The sequence below is a fragment of the Varroa destructor genome, unplaced genomic scaffold, assembly GCF_002443255.2.
Source record: "Varroa destructor unplaced genomic scaffold, Vdes_3.0 BEIS01000007.1, whole genome shotgun sequence".
Lineage (NCBI taxonomy): Eukaryota > Metazoa > Arthropoda > Arachnida > Mesostigmata > Varroidae > Varroa > Varroa destructor.
Window position 1 is genome coordinate 14,727,521 of NW_019211460.1, and position 14,565 is coordinate 14,742,085.

At 40.3% G+C, this 14,565-nt stretch overlaps 1 protein-coding gene across 11 annotated transcripts in view; it reads left to right on the top strand.

Annotated features, from left to right (window-relative positions):
* Window positions 1-9,871, top strand: part of LOC111253839 (huntingtin-like) — a 26,640-nt gene extending 16,769 nt beyond the window's left edge. For 8 of the 11 annotated variants that reach the window (XM_086974050.1, XM_022813929.2, XM_022813928.2 and 5 more), the window contains 13 exons: window positions 49-1,537; window positions 1,909-2,233; window positions 2,528-2,677; window positions 3,291-3,497; window positions 3,760-3,885; window positions 4,081-4,284; window positions 6,016-6,209; window positions 6,447-6,603; window positions 7,008-7,184; window positions 7,393-7,515; window positions 7,704-7,831; window positions 7,935-8,099; window positions 8,638-9,871. In XM_086974050.1, coding sequence (XP_086830176.1) covers window positions 49-1,537; window positions 1,909-2,233; window positions 2,528-2,677; window positions 3,291-3,497; window positions 3,760-3,885; window positions 4,081-4,284; window positions 6,016-6,209; window positions 6,447-6,603; window positions 7,008-7,184; window positions 7,393-7,515; window positions 7,704-7,831; window positions 7,935-8,099; window positions 8,638-8,902 — 3,710 coding nt within the window. In that variant the 3' untranslated portion in view covers window positions 8,903-9,871. Of the gene's footprint in view, window positions 1-48; window positions 1,538-1,908; window positions 2,234-2,527; window positions 2,678-3,290; window positions 3,498-3,716; window positions 3,886-4,080; window positions 4,285-6,015; window positions 6,210-6,446; window positions 6,604-7,007; window positions 7,185-7,392; window positions 7,516-7,703; window positions 7,832-7,934; window positions 8,100-8,637 lie in introns of those variants that run through there. The other 3 variants (XM_086974046.1, XM_086974048.1, XR_015316386.1) reach the window with 3 other exon arrangements.
* Window positions 9,872-14,565: the final 4,694 nt, after the last annotated feature.

The following is a 14,565-nucleotide window of genomic DNA, read 5'->3' on the forward strand; positions in this document are numbered from 1 at the left end:
TATAACTTACGATCATCGAGCTTTTTCAACCTGCTCTAACCCTTACAGAATTACCAGTCGAGATGGATTCAAAACTACAGCAAAGTGATTTATTAGGAATGGAGCAAAAATTAAGCGACTATCTGGTGAACGTACTATTATACGTGCTGGAAGCATCGTTGAATGATGGTCAACTTGTCGAATTCGTGTCACTTCTTCTCTCCGAACTGACCTACGTACTGCAATCCGGCAAATATCCAAAGCTGTGCCACGCGCTCGTCTTACTCTTGTCTGAAAATAGTGCTCTGCTCGAAGAATACAGTCGGCGCTTACTTGCCAAGCACGTCGATCGGGCGTACCTGATCAGCCAATGGTGTCACCTCCTCATACTGACCGATCAAACGTGCCGAATTTATGGCTGGTGGGAATCATTAATCAATGAACGGGGCCAGAACCTTTTGACAGATCTGCACGCCGAAACGGCACTCATCTTGCTGTCTGATTACTTCGATGACAATATCGACAATGTCCAAGAGCAGCTGAGCAAGTTTCTCAGTGCTAATGCGTCGTTTATTGTCGAACTATGCAATGAGCCCCCGATTCAACAGCTGATCGCCTCGGTTCATCGACGCAAAGAACTAAGTCGTTTTTTCAACGACTGCAGCTGCAATGTCGACCTCTGCCGTAAGGCCCAACGGGTGTACAATTTGCTCAAGTCAATACCAAAAAGTGACCCGTCGTCACAGGATAAGGTTCTCCTATTCTTAGTAATGGAGATTTTCCCGCTTGCACCCGAGTACACACGTCAGGCAATGACCGAGCTCCTTGACCAGAATCTCCGTAGACACCTCCAGCAGGATCTGTGGTCGCAACTGACGGCCCTTCTTTCCCTGGCACCTTTAAGAGACCTCCGTCAGCTACGTAACCACCTCGTAAGCGCCGACGCAGTTGCTAGTCATTTCTCCAGTAGCAACACGACGGAATGCGTTGAAGACGAAAAGTTCTTCCTCGACTACCTCTGCACAGTTGAAGACCCGCTGGAGGTGTGCGAGATTCTGCAGAAGCTAAGCGACAACCTGGCGGACACTGAAGGGGCGGTTAACAAGCTGTTCTCGGTTGAAGACGATCTTCGCAAGCTTCGGCTGGCCACCGTTGCCCTAGAGAAGGCTCCGCTCACGGTCTACTTCTATAGAAAAAGTGTAGCCTTTCTATCGCAGGATATTCCTAAAAAGCAATTGCTTATGTATACGCGGGCGTTCGAAGCACTACTGAGGCGGACCCGACAAGAACAAAAGCCCGATTTATATAGTCGGTGTAGAGAAACGTTGTCATCAATTACGAAGCTATGTGGTGGAATTGTTTCAGACGGCTGCCAGGAAATGGCCGCTCTTCGACGGGCCTTTAACAGCGTCTCAAACATACTTTCAGAAGTGCCGATAAAGGAGTGCCTTGGCATCAAAGCTGTTTTGACTATGGCACAAGTATTGCACCGATATATAAGCCATTTTAGCCCCATCCCAGACATCCCGGAATTTGATGAAGACGAGCGCCAAGCTAGGTAAGAAGCTAAGTAGTGTAAATTATATCATTAACCATTAGTACGTAGTGAAGGAAAAGAACTAAGTGTATGTATGCTTTTTAATAAAAAACAAAATCCTCAAAGCAGACCTTCAACACACGCTTACTGCATAAAAGCGTGGAATATTAACTAAGATCAAGAGAAATTGTATTACCATTTTGTACAATAACAGGAGATATGCAAGTCAAAACAAAACCAACAACGTTTTTCCGAAGGGCGCCAAAAGATAGTTTTAAACTAGTTTGTGATATAGCCTTCGCGAATGATTGCATAGTTTCCAAAACAGGACAATTAACATACTTCATTGTGTTATTCTTGTCATATGTGTGTACTCATTTATACGATCTCAGCGTACTCGTGTCGTTATTATTAAACTGGTGCGAAGAGTCAATGATGGAAATACCACTGGGAGTTCACGTGAAGGATCTTATACGACACCTAGCAACTAGTGCTGTTAACGAATGGATTCTAGCACCTCACCCGACGCTACTTCGTGGTGAATGGCCGCGTCCACAGGTGCCCTGCGACTCGTATCTTGATATCCAAGTTCTACAGAAGTTTATGTTCCGTTGCAACTTTGTCGGCTGGTCTAGTCGCACCCAGTTCGAAGAAAGCTACGTGACTTTGTTGGGAGTGGTGAATCACATCACTGAGGACCGTTGTAACGACGCTGAGGTTCGACTTTTTTTAGTGGCACTAATTTCTCGGTAGAAACTAGGTGGCGACATTTAGTACGCTTATTTTATCTTTTTCTTCGGGTGATTTGCTCATCTGGTCTTATTAGTTGGCTAATTTCATCGACCTACCACTGCAGGCGGTGTTGCTGGCTTGTAAAATTGTTGGTAGGGAACAGTTTCATTCCGTAAAGGAAAAAGCGTTTTCATATGATTCACTATAGGCATTCTTAAGTAATTAATTACAAAATAGCATTAAACGATGAATGTATTCCATTTGTGATTTTATTTTTAGTCTGTGTTTGATATGCGAGCGATCCGACGTCACGGTCTGACAGCAATAACGTCTCTGTTGTTACAATGCCTTCGTGTGCCAGTGCCATCACGAAGCAGAGCCTTTGTTCATTCACCACGCTGCACGCACGAGTTTACACACGTTTTAACGGTAAAAAGCCTTTGGAGGTCACGTAACGGTAACATGACCGCTCATAGATTTAAAAACAATGTAAAAACCGATCTGGCTAAAAAGAGCGCTTTACCCAAAAATGAAAGAGAATTGTGTGTGAATCAATAACTCATTTAATAACAATTCAACTACTACACCGAAGTCGTCTTTGTAAATGCCAATGTAGGACTTTACATTGAGTAGAATATCTCACAATACACAGAATGTTAGAAATCTAGTATGCAATGCTGTGATGACAAATATATAAGGTTAAAGCCTCAGTATTTACCATCAAATGGGTCTCCTCGGAGCATATTAACTTTTGACATTTTTAGTAATGCGTCAAGCGCCAATATTACGACAACTTTTTGGGGTGTAGCTACAGCACTGGAAAGTTGGCGACCCGGCAAATCTAAGTAAGATTGCGACAATATTTACAAGCAACGTGTTGCTGAAAACGTCAAGCTAACGTATCCCAGGTACGCGCATTTGATGGTATTATACACACCCGGTACTAGTTACGGCCACGTTTCTTACAGTTTTCGAAAAGCGATAAATATACTTTTGATTGTTTTGTTTTTCTTGCAATTTTAACGAAATATTGTTTCTATAGAGGGGCGGTGATACCTTCGCCTTTGGTGGAGGTCGCGTTGAAAAAACGGCGTCAAGCGTTGGGACTGAAGTGAACGTTGAGCGAGCTTCATGGCCCATTGGGAAATATGGCCTTGGACAACTGAGTGCCCCCACAAAAAGGCAGCAAAATACGCAATCGCCTACACACAAGGCTAATGTTTGTGAACCTGGGAGCACTGTATCAACGGTAGGACATACCGTTGCATCTAATGCGCTGAAGGCATATGTGTGGGAAATACGTGGACTGGAATTTTTTCAGCTCAATTTTGCCTTTTTTTTAATGATTTTTTTCTAGATGAAATGCTTCTGGGAGGTGTCCGTTACATGAAGATCTCAATTAAGATGGATATGAGCAGTCTATATGAAAAAATAACGTAGTAATAAAAACATTTACATTATTATATAGGACCTGACGTTACCTTTGCGGTCTTCTTTACGGATTACTACAGCAAAACAATACTGACGTGGAAAAGGGTGATTGGCGTGGGGCGATGCGGACGCTTGACCTCGACCTTAACTCGTGTTTCCAACTCATCCTCGATATCACGGACCAATGGCTTAAAAGTGATCTTTGTGTAAGAAATAACGTTTATGTTTTTACTTACTTGAAATTGCGTTCGAAAGATACTATAGTCTGCACACCCCAAGCATATGTACAAATTAAAACTTGTCCAAATTCATTTAAACTATATATCTACAAGTCACAGATAGCAGTCGTATTATCTTTTTTTTTGCTATTGATAGTCTATTCTCTGGTATTGAATTTGCAGGATTACCAGCTTCGGTGTTCAATATATAGATGCCTGTTACAGTTGTGCGATCTGCTGTCGGCCGAACAATTGATTAAGATCGACCTTGAATGTTTCCGATTTGGAGACTTCCTTTTCCAGGATGACACCTTACTTGTACCGCTGTTTCTCGTCCTAATGAGCAAAGTATGCACGGTTCCTCTATATACCCAGTCTGATGTACGTGTAAGTTACCCTAATTTCTGTTTTGTTCGTTCGTTTTCATCAAGTTTATTTAGTTTGTCTCTGTTTGTTTATTCGCTACGTTCGTTGATCTATTTTTATTGTATATCTTTTTTCTGCACGAAATCTTCGATGATCCTAGGTAGTCTGACCAGATACCAGAGATTGGATATTTTTGGGTTTTAAAATAGTAGCAAAGTCGTAAGTCCAACCGTTGGAGCTAAGACCCAGGCTCAGCTTGCCTGAAAAGTGCAACATATTTCCCCGTCGGACAAGTGTATCTAATGCTTGCTTCCGACGTGGGTGCCTAGCGACACGTTAAAGTGAGCGTTCGTAAGCGCCATACATAAATGAGAGCAGGACCTACCTTTATGGGGAGCAATCGTGAAAAAAGGTGCTACGGCTGCTACAGAATTCTGACTCGTATCATCACACATCGGCTACGAAGTTGATGTGTAGTCAGACGCATCATACCTGGAGAGCAAAAATTTTGCCAGGATGTTTCAGGAGATGATAACCCGACTTTTCTGTGCGGTTCATGAATGAACCGTAGAGATGTCACTCTGAATCATAAACGATATGTCACTCTGTGTCCAGGATACAATGGAATAGACAAAAACGTTGCACACGTCGATAATCTTATTATCTTTGGGGCCAGTTCTCTCTCTGGGAAGTTCTCGCGAAGTGGTTGATGGTTGATTAACATCCGCCGCATTGCTTTTGACATACTTTACATAAATAGAACGATTCTAAAGTGCGTGAATAGCTTTAGGTACCTGGAGGCAATTTTTTCCGCGAACGTTCAAGCCTTCTTAAAGTACATTACGGACACAGTATAGCGAACAATGGTCGCTAGTGTGGCAATACGTTCGCTTTCGAAATCATTTTTGACGTTGGCCTCGTTCGAAATAAAGGCGGCTCCAATTATTCCCTATGCAATTTAGATCGTTTGATGATACCTGTCTTCGAAACAGTCCAAAGAAATTTTAACCATGTCAAAATCCGCCAAACGAAATACAGAACCCGCCACGTGCTTGCATTGTTTAATGTGGAACAAGTAGGCGTATCTTATATACGACACATAGCTACTTGTAGAGGGTCTGAGACATACGTTTCAGCTCCTCATCATCCCTGCCTAATCAGATGTTATCGGCACATAGAGAAATATCTATTTCGACTTTTATAATACGAGAGCTTATTACTAATACAGTCTGGAAAGGATCATACAGAATGAAACGTTTGGCAACGGATAGATTTGATCACATTGTACGGGGGACATGTGTATCTATACAAGATGTGGTGCATTATGCGCTATCATACGAGTGATGCGATCGGACACACTTATCTGAAATCGTAAAATTCTAGATTTTGTATTTATAGACAATTATGTCTTCGTAAACGCCAATAAAATTTCACATAAAACACGCTTTGCCCCAGTGGCATGCGATGTTTACGTGAAAAAAAAGCTTTACTCAGACCTGAAAAAGATTTTTTCTTTGGAAAAAGATTAACTCACAGACTCAATCGTAATCTACTATGAGCAATTTTTCATGGACTTATCTCATTTACATGTTATGTAATAACCGTTGTTGTATGATGACGCAGTATTCAAAATGGTAGCAATAATTTCAAAATAAGTTAATTTAAACATGTCAGTTCGAACTTATTTTCATTGATAGTGCTACTAATGGAACATCCATTGTAATGTTGTTTTCATCGTATGGGTCGTTTTAGATGGCACGCTTCAATCTACTCACAAAACTGGAACGTGTCTTCGAGTACATCAGTAAGCACGACCATTACTCATTCAAGCAGTTCGGCCTTTTGACGGCTGTCCTTGTCGCATATCGACATATTCCTGCCGTCAGGGTGGAAACATCGAAAATTATTGTGGACACCATTGTTGCCATCACGACATTTAATGTCGGGTACGTTACATTCCTGTTAGTACTAAAATTCCTATTTTCATATAACGTAATAGCTGCGTATTAGTTATTATGGTCATTTTGTATCTTTCCCATGCTGCGGTAGGAATCCATCCTGTAATTGAGCTCGATATCTACACGATGTACATTTTTTTTTTTATCGGACTATAAAAGTCGGCTTACAATGCATTAGTTGTTGTTAATAGTCTGTACGTCTATATTTTTGCTCTACTTTCACAGGACCGTATGTGAGCCAACACTGGCACTAGCTCGAGCAGCAGCTTTCTATCTGGTAGAGAGCGGGCGGAATGAGGCAGACAAGGATGTGTTACTAACACAGTGTATGGATAGTGCCTTCAGGGATACGAGAAATCTCATTATTACTTCTCAATACGGGGTGCGCATATATATACAGATATATATATATATATATATATATATATATATATATATATATATATATATATATCCGTTTTGGCCTTATTAAGGTCTATTAAAAGTTCATGATTGTACAGCTCGCTTCAATGATGTGTGTAACTGTAGACATTTTCACTTATAAAGCAAAGCAAGCATTGCGGCCTATAAAATCTCCTATGTTCGAAGGTGATCTAGCCTCCTGTGGTCCAAATCAAGTTAACAGCAGTTTGACTTTATGCAGGTTTATCAGTACGAAAAATGCCAATAAGCTTTCAGGCCATATAGGTTAAATAACAATTTGGCTAAACAAGTGTACTCACCACATACTAGTCACTAGACGCAAACATGACGTAAAATAATGCCTATCAATTTTCGTCTGTTTAGATCCGACATCTGTTACGGTCGCGAGGCATGGAGCAGTGGGTACGCAATTACCTATTCAAAAGTTTCGACGTACAGTTTCGACGGGATTGTCGCGCTATCAACATCGAGCAAATGGAGAACCTTCGACTGATCATCATCCTTGATCTTCGGGAACAGCATGAACGACGAGCACGATTGGTAGGCCGTATTAACAAGGGCGAATCCACACACATTTTTTTCTTTGCTACGGATACCTCGTGTCTACCCTGGCCTATAGCGTATTTAATTCATTGAAGGTCGAAGCTCTACCGAACTAGTTTTTTCTTCGACATATTACTGATCCTCTCTGAGTTACTGTATTCAATTTATATCATATAGCATAGTAACGTTTAGTTATTTTATCCAGGGCTACGATTCCTCAACTCTGTCATCTCCTGCCATTGACAGTGAGGCACTGGCTTTACTGCTTGAAAAGTCTGTCATGTTGTTCGATTTCATCAAGGCGACGCATAGCTACCCCTTAGGAAAGGTGACTGTGTAGTAATATTATGATGCTTTGTCGCATCTAGATTGTCATACCATTAATTACCTCACCGTATGCTAGAACACCCGAATGTTTCGGTGTAAAACAAATTATTATTCGTTCGGTGGTATTAGGGCCCACTTCTGCGGCTAAAGCTTATTTACTCTAACTGTTACGAATCGTCATTTATGCAGGCAATCTGTGGGATCCTTTGCTCCGTATATGAGCAATTGCCCTTTTCGGAAGGAATCAGCAAAGTAATGGGGGAGCTCCTTTCGTATCAACAACCATACCCTGAACTGCTAATGATCGTATTGAACAGGTTTGTTCAGTATAGTGATACGTGGTACAGAGTATTACCTTAATATATCTGGTATTTCTACAGTTGTTGTATAATCGATTGTGTTATTTCCGGCATTTTACAGACTGTACTCATCTATGATCGAGACAAAATGTCAACTACATCTAGTCGAGGACTGGCTATTGCTTTCGTTGCACAACCTCACGCAGAGATGTTCCTCAGCTGTTGCTCGATGGAATCTTCTCTGCTGTGCCCTATCTGCTCTTGAAGACCCCATGCTCCGGTCGCTGTAAGTAAACTTAACAAGCTCAAACTACATAAAGGCAAGTTTCTTGTCAACCTGAGTCTTCATTTACTTTTGTACATTGTTTTCTTTAAATTGCTGCTTCTTAGTTACTGAATTAATAGGTATCCTCGCCATATTCCTGTAAGAAGAAACATTCGATGACGATCGGCCTCTTAGGGAAACACCTGATTTTTTAATTACTGAATTTTTCGACACTTTTTCGGTTACTGTGAGACTAAATCCTCGGAATTACCTCTTCTGTACAGTGCTAAATATTAGTAAACTTCCGGAAATGCTCGGAGCTTTTACCTTGGTGGGTGTTTCAAAGCTTTGCCAGAAGTTTGACAGATCTATAAAACGGTTTGTTAACCGTATGCCAGCTGAACTATCAGTCAATGCTGAAGTTTGAACGAGCAATGGTAACATTATCATTCAAAGGAGTGTATATTATCGACCCAGACCGAATCAACATGTGAGCGAAACGCTAATCTTATGATAAACATATGTGTTCATTATTTCTCTTCGTTGCATTGTATTACAGACTTTGTACTGTCGTGCATCGCCGACACTTAGGCGAGTATGCTTCAGCTGACCGGGCTCTTCTTAAGCAAGCAGTGACTTCATTAGCTCGACAGCTGGCCAAAAGCTCAAAGAAGGATCAGCTGGTTGGCCTGTTGGCCTCAGTCACCGCCCCACCTTTCATCCGGGAGCTCTATTCGCACCTCTGCAGCCAGGCACACGCAGTAGGACTTGCCAAACCGCTTAAACAGCCAAAATCTTCCTATGCAGGACAAGAACTTTCTTAACCATCTTTGTTACCTTAGACTAAATAATAACGAAAATACTGTCCATAGTCAACATGTGATCGACTCGTGTACACTACCTAATTCATTGAAGTATTGTCTTCTGCACATGTAATAAACATGCTACAGAGCAAAAACGGAAGATCCAATTAAAAACAAGGAATTCCACTTTGTGATGTTTTGATCTATTTTGCTGATCCGTTTTTACGGCATTACGTTCGTTAGCTATTGCTAAGCATTATTCTAAGCCTGAGTAACTGGTACCGACAGTCAGCGAGTAACGACGCCGTAGAATCATATTGCTTAAGTAGTACTAAACAGTTGAAAGCATAACGATGCTGAGCAATAACGGCGCTAAGTCAGATAGCTCGTATTACATAGACCAGTGAGTCAAAATGGGAAAAAATGGTTCTCACTCACGGTGCTAATGCACCCATTAGATATGCATTCTTTATTCATTCCGGAGGCACAAATCAGATATCGATATTTGACGAATGTTTGTTTAAAGCACCTCCTTAACTACTGTCAAACATACGATAAAGTGAGCGAAAGACAGGCCGACAGTTGAAGACATTTCCTCTTTTTTTGGCTCTTATTCCTGTGTCCTATAACTTCACTGACATCTATATTTGAAAGATCTTGTACGCCCGTGCAGCCTGTTTGGCTAAAAAAAATTAAGATTAGAATCCAGAAATCTATATTTGCTAACGATCACTTCAGTTATCACTTTGAGGCTGGTTGAAAAGCTAGGAGACAACAGAATAACCTTATAAATAACGACACTACGGACAACAGAAGGAAAGTTGTAGTGCAATACAACTTTAAATCTATATTGGAACATAACGTCAAACATTAGATCGAAATGTATTGACGCATTATTGTATTACATGCCAATGTTTTTAAATGTTGTAATTTTCTGAAAGTATGCGTGCGCGTACCTAATAAAGAAGAAAGTAAATTAATCGATAATAATGTGCTCTTATTTTCAACTAGGGCATATACACAAAGTACGGTATCTAAGCTGAGACCAACTTTAGTGTATGCGTTCATCCGCTACAACACTGGCTACCTATAAAATCCAGCTATTTTCACTACGAACCGACAAATTCTTCATGACAAACAACGGTACCTTGTTTTCAGAATCTGAGCGAATATCAGCTATTGTCGAATCTCTTCGCGCTCGACCAATTCCCGCTAAAATATAAAACATCTCTCGTTTGTTGCTCGTAATCAACGGTCTACCTTGTTGCTAGTTTTCCATGAAAAATTCCAGCAAGGCTTTGATGTAGTAAACTCGACGATCCTCAATGGAGACTGGATTTAAGAGTTCAAAAGTTCATCGTAACATTTCTGGCTTTCTATTTTAAAAACTAACAGTCCTTCCAAGAAGGAGAATATGAGTTGTCCTTTTTTGATCACCTAACTAAGCTTCAATGGTTGGACTTTTTCTGCCACTTAAATTTTTCAAGCGTCTTTAGTCATTTTTGATTCTCTATTAAACATTTTATCTTATTCGAATTATTTTTATGAGATAGATCCAAGAATATTGGTTGACGCAGGAATATTGCTGAAATTATTTATACACAAAACGAGGTTTAAAAATAATAGTTAATAAGCTGTCTTGAGTCCCAATGTAATTAATGTAACCTGTTATCACGGTGAATAGCAGTTATCCTACATAGACTTAACTTTCAGAGATGACACTTTTAGCAGATGTAAAAAATTCTTATGGAACTCTTGCTCTTATTTAAACACAGTTAAGGTACCGGGTTAGGTAAAGATATAAGTACAAATCCTTATCTATACCGGTATGTAAACTCAACAGTGAACAATAACGATTCGATGATCAAATGCGAATCAACATCTTCTCATCTGGTTGAGTTCTGGTTGAGGAAGTCTTAAATGTGCTACAGTTGTAGGAAACGTTAAAACCTCTATAGGATTTGAATTTCATATGTGCATGTAATAGAACAGTAAAAACAATCTACATAAACTTAGCGCTCCGAGCTGGCCTACTAATACATGCCTGTCTTAATATCATTTGTCTAATATACGGTTTACATTAATATCATTTCAAAGCTGTGATTTGATAAATGAGCTAAAATTTTTAGAATGTCTTCATTTAGACTTAACATGGTACCTTGGAGCTGAGTGAAATTTCCACAAAAACTCGCTATTTATTACAGTTGTTGTTGCCATGCTATCCGGGCACATAAAAGGTTTGTTGTTAATCAAGATAAGTTATTGGAAAAACAACGACCCAAAAATGCTTCTGTCTCTTTTGTTCTTGGGAATTTCGGCGGAAGAAAGGTTATGACAGAAGTGAAAGACCGAAACGTGAGTATTTATGATCTAAACATCCCAATAGTTTTAGACCATTTGAAGAAAGCTGCTGGTGAATTGATACAGAAGAAGTCACTGACTCCATTTGCACGAAATTCTGCAAAGACGCAATGAAATCTAGCAATTTTTCAAGTGGCTAATAAAGGTGTCACTTACGACAACAGCGAAACCGTTACGGGCCATGTGTCCACTTCCGAGTAGCAGAATAGATATTTTCCACAAACTGGAATCAGCATCCACAAGATACCCTGGTGTAAAAGGAATATTTAATTTCCCCCAAACCCCTGTATAAACCCTATCCATAATTCACTCTTGGCTAGAAGCTTCGGAAAACATGCGTGGTAGTGCTGCACTGTTGTAAGCCCGCCAGGGTAGAGTACGAATGATCTGGACGGATCAACAGCAGAGAACACTACTAATTTATTCGTAATTTTCACTAAGAATCGAAGCACGCCTACGCCTTTATCCAAGTTATAGGCATCGTTATGTTGTGTGGCAAGCTCACTAGCTAACTATTGAGGATATGTCCCACACCACTGAATTGCGTGTTTCAACTCGAGAGGATCTCCAGAACGTCTCTGATAGGAAATTCTCCTACGATTTGCGAGATTCCGCTTTCGAAAATAGCCGGTACATTGTCTGGCCTATTGCACCACATGCCTGGGATTGTTTGAAAAACATCTTGCATGCTAGTCGACCAGCTCTTACTTTCACTTTGTCTTTGTAATCCTGCGCTTCCGAATGTTCTTAAGACCGAAATCATACTTCATTGTTCTCAGAGACCTCAGAACAACCGGTCAGCTTATGTTAGCACCGTTTGCACGACGACGCTGAAATTGGAGGTGTGGTGCACGGTTGGTTTCACATTGATATGTTGAAACAACGATAGCCGGAACCTTGAAGCTCTTGTTTGGGCAACTTAACGCTGGTAATTCGCTCGGCCCTGTCTATAGCAAGTTCTTCCTGCGTAAGTTTCGCCATCACGGTGTATGTGGTACTAAAACTGTGCGGCAAAAGTTATTTCACAGTGCTTGCTTCGGTCCAAATGAATGCAATGACCGTCTAGCAGAGCTTCGTTACGCAGCCTGTATTAATCGAACAAGCAGTGAAGTGAGTTTTTTGGCTATGCAATGGGCTTCACTTTCCTCTGTACACGCTTATGAAAAAAAATTCTGGAAAATTGTTATTATGTTCAAAGGGTCGTTGATTGATCTGCGATTCGAAAGGTGGTTCATCCCTCGCAGTGTTTTTCAATATGATACTTTCGTTGGATCTAGAGGAGGGCCCACTTATCTCAGTTCGTCCTGTCAGACGAGTCTTGTAGCCCAGCGACAGATGGCTTTGCTTAGGAAATGCCATGAAATATGGTATATAAGTCAATATATATATATATATCTGCCAGCATAGTCAGTATTTAGTTTAAAACTTACTTAGCTTGTTTGTTACTGTTTTTTTGCCACTTCTAACCGATTGAATTTGGTCGCGGGGTGTAATATAATCATCTAACTGAATATAAGGAATGACAGAAAAATGCTGGAACACTAAATATGTGAAGTATAATTCGTGACGATTGCATAAATAATAATTAGTATATGCAACAATAGATCACTCTACTGTGTAGAACTCAATTTTTGGGTATGCCGTTAGGACTTAGTCTGGCTAATGGGTAAATCTGATTTATTCATGAGGTCAGTTGACGGTGATGCTATTAGTGTAAGATTGTTGACGAATCGTGTACAATGAATATGATTTGTTTTCAATTGTTAATACTGCCATGTACATCTTTTTCGAACATGACATCTGCTGGAAAATTCAATGTACTACCTCTTGCCTTGTTTAGACTTCTTCAGCTCAAATAAGTGCCAGGTAACACGAGTTCCCTTTCAGCATGGAGATAATAGATTCGCGTTGTAAATAAATACTCTCTGAAAGGCCTAAAGAAACAATCACAAATGTAATTTCCTCCCATTGAACACGACAATATCCCCGCATTTCTATGTTAAGGAGTAGTCCATGAGCGCCCGCGACAGATCACTCTGAAACGTCTTCAACATTATAATATTTGGTGCTTATAAGAAAGGACAACAGAACTTCAGCGAATTATTTCACGAACGATTTGATGAAATCACATGGTGTAGTAGAGACGTATTGCGTTTCTACGGGTCTTAACAACAAACGGTCAATTTCTTTTTGGGCCGCGTATGCCGTAGTGCACGTACTTGAATCCTTGGAATATAAAGGAAGACGTCAAAATGATCCTTTGCTCAGTCAGAGTAAAGAAAGGTAAAAAGTAGAAAAGATACTAAGCAAACGTAGCAATGAATAAACTTTGCGTAAAAAAGTGACCGCTTACGTTCCCTTCGGACGAGAACCAGCTTCAAAATAACTTGTCGATCAACAGCTTGGCCAAATATTTTCCACAGACTTACCGTATAAAACATATGCACATTGTACATAGATCTACCCACTGATTAATGATACCGAAATCAATTTTGTTGACTTTTTCTTGCCTTTTTGTAGACTTTTTCTTGCCTTTTTGTAGGCTTTAAAGTGCCTTTGACTACATCTACCTCCGGCAGTAAAATCTGAGTCTCAGTAGGTCCGTAAAAAGGCGCTTTTTTCATGTTAAACGTGAAAGCAAAAAGCATCATTAGGAGCGTGGCGGCGTTTCTCTGCAGTAGGTTACTGCTGCGTCAACCTAGGACTAAGTCCAGCGTTCGAGTACGCAAAAACATGCAGGACTGAATCTAACAAAAAGTCAAATTTCACGTCCGGTACTGAGGTGTAAATGGACTAAAGAAAAAGTTTGCAAAGAAAGCTTACGAGTGGGTCTTAAATAGTTGGGTCATATATGAAGCCTTCTGTTACGAATATGTTATCGTCTATTAATTTTTTTTTATAAAGGCCAGACTCCAAATGGCATTGGAAATTCTTCTAAAACTTCAAAGTATATATGCCGATTCAATAGAGCATAATGTAACGAGGATGTTTGAAGCACGTTTACATGTATCCAAATAATTCAGATCAATATGGTAGACGTTTTTTTACAACAACATGTAATGATACAAGAAATCTAACCATATAATTAATTACTTCGGAACTATTAGCAAAATTTGGAAGGACATTTTGATAAATCCCTTTTTTACGTCCGTCCTTCTTAGACTTCAGGTTTTAGGTCCGGTATCGCCGTTGGGCATAATTCCATCGGACAGATGGCTATGTCCCGCATGAAACAGGCTGTGTCTGTGCCCCGGTTCGGACTTAGACCATAACGTGTTCTTAAGATTAGTAGGCAAATAGGTTTTCCACTAAGCTTTCGTGGG